Source organism: Phalaenopsis equestris, unplaced genomic scaffold (genome assembly GCF_001263595.1).
Source record: "Phalaenopsis equestris unplaced genomic scaffold, ASM126359v1 Scaffold000808, whole genome shotgun sequence".
NCBI classification, from domain to species: Eukaryota; Viridiplantae; Streptophyta; class Magnoliopsida; order Asparagales; family Orchidaceae; genus Phalaenopsis; species Phalaenopsis equestris.
The window spans coordinates 112,542-121,950 of NW_018165248.1; the positions used below are offsets into that span (position 1 = coordinate 112,542).

The window sequence follows — 9,409 nt, forward strand, 5'->3', positions numbered from 1 at the left end:
CATATCGTTAAATCGTCAGTTTGGGCACATTACTTCAATTAGGAGAGCTCAGCTGTAGATATGGGAAAGATGCGTTGATTGGTGGAAGATGGCATAGTTGGAGTGCAATAAGGGTGGTATTACCTAGTTGATTCTGACTATGATAACATTGAGAAACCATTAGCACACTTCTGTATCATTTGAGTGAAATCACGGAACCAAATCTATAGTGTATTCAACACACAGGAGCAGTATAATAATTTGTCCAACTACTTATCATAATTGAAAGAATATTTGGTATCTAAAAAAAATACTTCAAGTTTTAACTCATATGCAGTAGTTTCTCCAAATATCTAGACAGATATTGTAATCGCTTATGTTGTCTTATAAAATTTTATCAGTCAATATCATAGATATGATATAATATTTTAATGTCCCAAACTTAAATGAAACACACCAGTGAGTCAAGTGAGATGGCGATTGGTGATGAGGACCCGCACATGTATGTGTCTATCGATAAGAGCTCAAGGTAATATTGTGTGACATACAATCATCACGAACATGTGAAAAGCACATGTAAGAAATTTTGATCACATTATCTCAATATAAAATTATTTCACAGCACAACCTAATAATAAAATATTTTGATTGTAGGAGATGGGTTGAAGGTGTAATATAATATTTTGATAGTATGAGATGGGATGAAAGTGTCAGTTAGTTCAAAAATTTGCTTCATAGGTTCAAGGCTTAATCATAACTTGAGTTTCACCATTCTTATTTACTGTGTGTTCTAGGTCGTGGCGTATAATGAAGCATTAGTTACAAGTTTCATGCATCCTATCTATTGAAGAATGAAGGAAGAAGGAAGATTGAAGAATGTACTCAACTTGAATTCGAGTATCAATCCCTAGCCCTAGAGTATTAAGGGCTTCCCATATTATTTTCAAATAGAACTTTAAGCAAATTGGAATGAACAGTTTCAAAGGGAATTCATCTAGCGGATGCATTGGAGCAAACAATCATTATTTTTTATGGATGGGACAACAACCATATGAACAAGATGATTTACTTTTGATTACTTGCAACTTAAGAGCTTGAAATATCATTTAATTATGGATCCATTGGATGGATCCATGACAGACACTAGTTATAGAGTTTATCAAGTAGCATTACAGGAGTATTAAGTACTTATTTACTATTTCCAGACTTTAGCATTACAGGGTGGTTCCATTTGATTGTTGTAATGGTAACTGTTTGTGGGCCAGGGAGGGAGCAAGTGCTGAAGCTGTACTCTCTTTTTCATTTAAAAATATTGTCATGTTTTATTTAAAAAAACAAAAACTTAAATCAAACAAAAAGTTACCACTGTTTAACTGCAGTTAATTGAATTTAACAAAATATAATGCCAAACAATTTCTGAGAGTTAACTAGAAATTAATTTAATAAATTCAAATTTACCAGATTTATTAAATCCTAATCAAGTTAAATCACAAAAATTCACACTCATTTATTTTTGTAATCACTTGGAATAGAAACACGAGCAAATGAGAATTTGTTTCATATTTTCATAATTGATGTTTTCAAATTTTGAACACACTATTTTGTTTCAAAATAAAATTTGTTGAACAGACATTTCCTAAAATTTAATAGCTGTATTTGATTTAAAATTACGATAAGCAAACATAGAAATGCAACACAAGATGCCCTAACTAAAACGTAGAAAAGAAACTTTCATATATGTAAAAGCAATATATACATTAACTTAAATGGTAAAAAAAGTATATGATATTTTTTTTAACACAATCTTTTGGTAATTGTGATTATTTCACTCACACTGAGGTTACGGTTCCTTCGAATTTTCAGAGCTCAGTTGCCGTCCAAGTAACAAGAGACCAACAGAAGCAAATGCAGACAAAAGGGCAGAGGAATAAGCAATCAGAAGAAGGAATCCTCTAAGTGACTACAAGAAAGTCAGAGTGAAGCAAATTAAACAGATTATATCATATTTGCACTAAAAGATGGACATAAATTTTCAAAATGACACTCGAAAATATTATAGGGCATTTACATACATTTCACACAATTCTTATGTATTTACATATCTAACACCTAAACATTCGTATTTACTTGCATGCCAATCAAATCTTTAATATCACATCAAAAAAATCACATCCGCAACCTTTTTAAAAATGAAATATACCTTCTCATATATAGGTTTATGATAAAAATGTGTTATAAATGTAAATATCAAACTCTGGGTTTTGGACATGTAAATTCATCAGTATTGTGGTATGTATGTACATGTAAATCCATAAGTATTGTGTGGTAATTTCCCAAGTATTAAATTTGCTAAGCACCTTTGCCAGCATGAGCGCATTATCATTTGCATACTGGAATGAGCTTTCTGGAATGTTTTGCATGCCTTGGCTAAGCTCCCACGAAAGAAATCTATATTCGAAGTTCATGGAAAAAGTTAAAAGCAGTACAATCAAATCATCAAAATGTTTTCTTTAAAATTTATCAAACCTTGGGGAATATAAATGATCTTAGTTATATAAACATCAGATTTAACACACTCGGGTAACGAAGCTTTACCCAAAAGCAAAGGCAATAGCAGCTCCTATGTTTGCTTTCTCTGGAGTCAATGCGACCTGAAGTTCGCCGAACTAAAAGAAAAAACGGTCGAAACTGCAGCTTCAGCTATATGAACAGAAAAAATGAATTCTAGTGAAGCATGAAGTAGCGGGACCTGATTACCTTAAAAGTTCTTGATTCTTTCTTTGGCGATTTGTCTGTTTGAGGTACTGGAGCAAGAGAAAGCAGCTTCCCAATCTTGATCATTGCTTGAGCAATCTGCAAATTATGAATGGATTAAATTATTAATCCATGTGAATTGCACATCAATGAGCAATGTTGTAATTTATTATAACTAAATAAACTCCCATACAAAAAAGAAACATTACATAACAAATGCAAAAGAGATCTCGAAGATTTTTCATGGTCATAATGGAGGGGCAAGCCCAGAGCAGTGTTTCAAGTCTTTCAATCTCACTGAAGGTTATGCATTTTTGCAAGTAAAAAGCAGCATACAACAACCCCGCTCGAGATCTTGCACTGAAAGACAGTTCGTAGACTAAGTTACACATCATGACAACCATTGATTGCATGTTATAAACTATTATTAACTAGTTATTGGAGATATTTAATTCTTTTGTTCTTTTTACAGTAAAATACAAAGAGATAAAGAATGGGTTAATTAAATATGTAGATGAATACCCAATAACTTGGCCCAGACATGCTTACATAGGATTGGATCAATCTTGGAATTTGGGTCAGGTTAGCAAAAATATCAGATCAGACAACTTCATGAATTTACGAACACTCTCAATAGCTCAAACGGTCACAATCCGGCCTAGGGCTTAAAATTAACCAAAGCGGAAACGGTCAGTCAAATGGTGGAATTAATTTTCCTATTATTTTATCTATCACCCAAAGCGGAAACGGTCAGTCAAATGGTGGTGGAATTAATTTTCCTATTATTTTATCTATCACTAATAGTTTAACACCCACATATTAATTGAAAAGAGCTTGTAAAAAAAAAATTAACAATTAAATATTTATCTTTCCAGTCGTGAACTCAGCTTTTGTATGCATTAGTTCCTCTTCTATTCATCTTATTCAAATAGTTTAAAACCTGAAAAATATATTAAAACAATATAATGAGTTATCTAAAATAACTCAGTCGAGCAATCACATTTCTAAACCACAATAATTTATGAAAAAAAAATAATATGTAGGTTGGACTTTCATATTTCATTATAGAAGATACTAAAATAATCCAATGTGTGTCAATAACATTCATTTAATAAAAATAATTTAAACTTTGACATGTTTTAACTTTAAGTGTACTCTTCAATATTAATCTTTAACTTTACTTTTACTTAATAATGCTAGCATTGACATCTGTCTTTGGAGCACCGTCAAAATATAATATAACACATACCTAACCGATATTATCTCATCGGTACAACGGTTCGTGATCAAATTTACATGATTGTCTGAGAAGGAAAGGTGTATACTCACATCTAGTCAATATTCTCTCAATAACACAGCAATTAGCGATCTAAACATCACATTTATTTGGGATGGTAGAATAATATGTACACGCGCAGGAACATTAGTGTCCCCTGTCTATACCATAAGGGTGAACTCTTATTAACCTGCACAAACAAATATTCATATATACATCATTTTATTCTTCATAACATACATTCTTATCATATAAGACAACTTGTATTTATCTACCAAAAATAATGCAACTTTACTAGAAAATAAAGATCATGCAATAATCTAATAGATGCACTTTTACTATAACTCTAATGGTCAAGCAATAATCTGACTTATATATCTAACCGTGGAATAAGCTAACAGATAGATCTCTACTAGAACATAAAGTTCATCCAATAATTTGATATACTTATAAAATAAAATATTATGCAACTATTAAGACAACAGTATTTAATATGTATATTTCATGACTACGATATGAATGACCATATAAGATTTCATTTTATTGTTATACGACATACTAGTGAAAAACTGTAAGCATGAAATATTATTGTGCCTTAAAAACATAATTAGTCATCTTAAGCCTAGATGATTTCCTTGCTCTTAACTTTTGTCACATCCTTCAAATTGACACCAATAATATACAACATATTTATATTAATAATTTTACCTCACATAAAAAAATTATGTTTTAGTTAATTATAATTAAATTAATAATTTTATCATTTTAATTAAGAGTTTAAATCCTTAAATTTTATGTTTAACCATTGGAGTTAATAGTAAAACTAAACAATACTTATTTAAACAAATTACTTTTGGAAAATAGAACACTTATGTTTCTTTGTTTTCTCCTCTGCATGATCACCAAACTCGATCTCCTTTGATCTTTAATTCAATTGCTTGTCCGGAAATAGTACCTAAGATGCTTTGTCCCGTGTCGACCAATTTCTCTCCACTAATGCAGACCAAGCATCTTCTTGTTGAGAGTTTTCGTTCTCTTCGGCTATCTCCGACTGTTAGGAACTGTTGGTTCTTCTCAAGGTTCTAACCCACGAGGTTAAATTCTGTAGGACTCTCGAGAGGCGGTTGATCTCGCATTCGCATAATTGCCTCCTGGAAAGCATTAAACCAACCATCCATTTGGTTTTGCAACTCCTGCATTTGCAGTTAAATTTGTTGTTGTATAAATTCCTGAGTACATTCCATTATTGATGTGTCTCTTCGGCTAATCTCACCTTCTTGTAGCGCTCTGTTTCTCGTCTATAGCATGTCCACACACACTGCACCACCTTTTAAGATGTTAAATCTCAAATCTAAGTAGGCACTCCTCGAGAGATAGAGCACGAAATAAAAAGAGATCAAAAGTCTATGAGTTTTAGTGTAATAAGTGTGTAACCCCTTACACATAAAACAACCCCTATTTATAATCATAGATGGCTCAGGTTTACAATTACATTATCATCCCTCTTTATCTCATTACTTAGAGGATAGTCTTTTTTCTAATATTGGGTAGTTGATATAACTACTTCTCTAATACAGATAACTGAATGGGTGTCACTTTCATAAATAGTTGCGACCATCAAATATAATACATAGTAAGCCAACTGACTTTTAATTCTAACTGTCAGTCACCTAATTCCTGATCGATTATGATAGCAAACGGATTCAATCTGCCATTTAGCTCTGATAGGAATACTGGTCTTCTGAGCAAGTGTGATGACTTAGCCAATCACTTGATAATCTTTCGTATGCAATTCAGATCGAAAATCGTGGAGTCCCTTCGAACCGCTTGATTTTTTCAAGATTCATGCTAATATTTTTCGTATATACAAAAAGAAAGAAACAAACATATAGATGAAGTGATCTTTGAACCCATTTTTCATCATCCCAACAAATTTGAGCCATATTTATCAATAATCGTTCTTCATTTTCTTTACTCTTAATAAGTATTGCATCAAGTTCTAAACCAATTCTTTTTTTTTTTTCAATACATCTGCAATACATCTGTTCCATTTAGCCCTTGGATTACATTTTAATTTTTGATCCAAAACATCAAGATCTGCTCTTCATTAACTTACCTTCAATCTATATCACTCCCATCACCGTTCTAATATAATCTATCATTTATAGGAATACAATAAATCCATCTTAATCTTCTTATTTTCGATGTCCAAAACTTCCTCACAGCCCAATACTTAATCCATAACACAAAACTAGGCTATTTTTATCTTCATAGAATTTACAATTATACTTCTATGATATATTTTTATAACACGATGTTCTTTTGGCCACTCCATGAATTCTCATATATGATATTTTCTCAATTCATCATTCCTAATATTTTTGCACATCTATCTTAATATTATAATTTCCACCACAATAACTTTGTCTATCTATATCTTCTTCACTGAACCATAGGATCCAAAAAAAAAGTATAACAGATATTATTCAAATAAAATGCTCACAAAAAGTTAATATGAAGCTAGTTTTCTTCCAAACCAACCCCTTGATAAAATATGCCAATTCAACACATTCCTTGACATGAAACCTTGAAACATGAGCAATTGCATGTTCTTAAAAAAAAATTTGTAGTAAAAATAACAAGAAAATAAATTCAATAAAAATCTTCAATTTTGATCTTGAGTCTTCCATCATGCCTCCTTGACTATGAATGGTAATGTCTCAGAATTTAACAATTTCATCATGTTGATTATTGCATTCTATCAATGCAGTAATCACTTAATTAAAGCATCAATATCTCCAAACATATTTTTGTCATCAAACTATTAAAGATTTCAAATTAGTTTTAAAAGTCATATAGAGCACTAAAGTAAAACATTTTGCAATTACAATTACTAAATATTAAATTAAATAAAATTACAAGACAACAAGTGTCAAGATAAATCTTCAATTATTATCTTGAGTCCTTCCTTCACGTCAGCTTGATGATGTGTGGCCACTGGATCGTACCTATACTAATAATCTCATCATAGTAATTATAGCATTACATCAATCTTATAATGACTTAATTGAAACATTAGTACCTCCAAATTTTTAGTTTAATAATATCAAAATAAGCTCATTATTATCATAAGCTTATGGGTCAACAATTCTATAATTCCAAATAATCATTGACCTAACATATTCAAAATAGCATCACAATTATCAAAGTCAATTAAAACATTTCATGTCTTCTGATTTTTTATCAAAAAAAGTGTTTTTAGCAAGCTATTCATGCCAAGCTTGTTCATTGACACCGAAAGGTTTTCAAAATACTTCTACAAGCAGCCTTTTAAAACAAAACAAGTAATACATATTACATTAGAAACAGTTGATTAAGTGTTAAAAGATTTGATTGACAAATATTGATATCTAATGCCTAGATGTTGGTCATTTGATTAGTTGACAGCTCTAAATAATACTCATTTAAATGTCATTCATGTCCTAAACCAATGCCAGATGCCAATTAAAATTGAGCGACATCTATAGAAGCTTCATAGAGTACTCTTGAGATAGCAAGAATCAAACATGCAATAGATGTTATCATCAAACAAACAGTACTTAAAAAATAGCACTGACAAATAATAATATTGGTGTATTAATAATAGTGACATCTAAATAACATTGAATCAAGCTGAACCAAATTGCCCCTTGAAAGGATAATTAAAAAAGATACAGATGGCACTGCCAATATATACGTTCGCAACATCTAACTTCTTGAAGAATAAAAGGCCACGGGAAATAAATGAGAAAAACTCAACAGATTAGAATAAACAGCTTCAGAACTAGAAAAAACAGAATATATCAAGTCCAAGCCATACCCTTTGTAGCTCTCCTTGTCCGTACTGTCCCATAGCCTCAAATCGTCTGCCTGCAGATAGAAATCGCTTCCCAATTGCTACACAGAAGTCAAACTATTACTTCAACAAAAAAAAAACGTCAATAGATGCAGAAGGTATAAACAATGGCAATAGTTTCCATGCTCCTTGCCTGGTTTGAGATCACTGCTCAAATGATCATACAACGACGGAAGTTCGCTTGCTAGGATGTTTGATGTCATTGTGTCGGCTTGCTCCCATGCTCGAGACAAATTTAAAAAGAGTTCCCCAACTTCTTTGCCACACTACAAAATTGTAACGATAAGGAGCTTCATTTTCTGCATGCAGCCTCACGAGCTAATATAAGGAAAATCCGAGCAAACAATAGAATTCAGTTCTAATAACCCTAGAACACAGAAAGAAACAAAACTAGGCAAAGACTAACGAACCTCATCCAAGACAGGGCCATTAGCGAGATCAAAAGCGGCATCATTTAGCTTCAAAGAGGAAGCCAAAAGCAAAGGAAGTAAAGGAACCCATCAGAAACCACAAATCGGCGAATTCAAACATACATACACGTCTCGAAGTGAATAACCTTACATCTAGCCGAAGATCTCCAGGGAGATTTGAGAGGTAATCTGTAGGCAGACCGAGGCATCCCTGAGAGAACGGGCCCGTCACCCCACTCGGGTGTATGAGTGGCACAACTTAAACAGCGAGCGAGTAAGATAAGAAGAAGAAGAGGGTCTTACGGAGAGTTCTTCGAGGAGGGGAAGGATGGACTCTTCTTCATCGAGATAGTTTGGGGCATTCGGCTCGGAGACGGCGAAGGTGATGGCGGGAAAGTGGACGCCGGCGGCGGCGAGTCGGCCAGAGGATTTAAAGAGGACAGAGGGGACGCGGCGAGGATTTGGGGTAACTGCGGGTATGAGCGGGAAAGAAAGAGAGGGAGAGAGGAGTAGCGATGCTATTTGAGACATGCCTGCCGGGGACAGTGGACGGGGCAATGGGCCGCGGAGAACAGATAAGGAGCGAAAAATTCTGTCCGGACTAGGGAGCTAACTTAGGGGGCTCACTTGAAAAAATATTAAATTGAAACCATCCTTCCTATTTCATTAATATATAATCTTAATACAAGTAAAGATATATTATTGAAGTCCGCACATAGAGCTATGTCTGGAGTCCGATCCGAAACTTGTGTGTGTGGGGCTCGCATAAGAAAAATATTAAATTGGAACCACGACAATAACTTCGAAATAATTGTTCTTATTTCAATAATATATAACATTTGTGATATAGCACACGTAGCCGTATATTATTGGAGTCCGCACAAGAACTACGTCCAGAATCTGGACTGAAAATTTTTCTAATAAATAGGACCAAACAAATACACCAATTTTCATTTATTTATTCGCACACCAAACAATTTGACCATAACATTTGAATTTTTAACATTCTAGAAGGAATAGCCGCATATTATTGGAGTCCGCACAAGAACTACGTCCGGAATGTGGACTGAAAATTTTTCTAATAAATAGGACCAA

The 9,409-nt window shown here is 33.1% G+C and overlaps 1 protein-coding gene across 2 annotated transcripts; it reads right to left on the bottom strand.

The window, feature by feature from the left end:
* Positions 1-1,685: 1,685 nt before the first annotated feature.
* On the bottom strand, positions 1,686-8,927 carry LOC110031415. Of its 2 annotated transcripts, XM_020734597.1 has the most exons (9): positions 8,618-8,927; positions 8,466-8,525; positions 8,315-8,362; positions 8,038-8,170; positions 7,869-7,945; positions 2,737-2,832; positions 2,575-2,645; positions 2,337-2,427; positions 1,686-1,939 (listed from the first exon to the last, which is right to left on the bottom strand). In XM_020734597.1, the coding sequence occupies exons 1-9, from the start codon at positions 8,843-8,845 to the stop codon at positions 1,820-1,822; spliced, it is 924 nt and encodes a 307-aa protein (XP_020590256.1). In that variant the 5' UTR covers positions 8,846-8,927; the 3' UTR covers positions 1,686-1,819. The 2 variants fall into 2 exon arrangements, with proteins under 2 accessions (XP_020590256.1, XP_020590255.1); XM_020734596.1 differs by lacking the exon at positions 1,686-1,939 and having other exon boundaries at positions 2,181-2,427.
* Positions 8,928-9,409: the final 482 nt, after the last annotated feature.

Bases quoted from the DNA above. Each gene is read 5' to 3' on its own strand.
- LOC110031415 (XM_020734596.1), bottom strand. From the start codon at position 8,845: ATGTCTCAAATAGCATCGCTACTCCTCTCTCCCTCTCTTTCTTTCCCG. The intron at 8,526-8,617 runs GTAAGACCCTCT...CCGTTCTCTCAG, and splicing joins CCCTCCTCGAAGAACTCTCC to GGATGCCTCGGTCTGCCTAC. The intron at 8,171-8,314 runs GTTCGTTAGTCT...ACAATTTTGTAG, and splicing joins ATGGCCCTGTCTTGGATGAG to TGTGGCAAAGAAGTTGGGGA.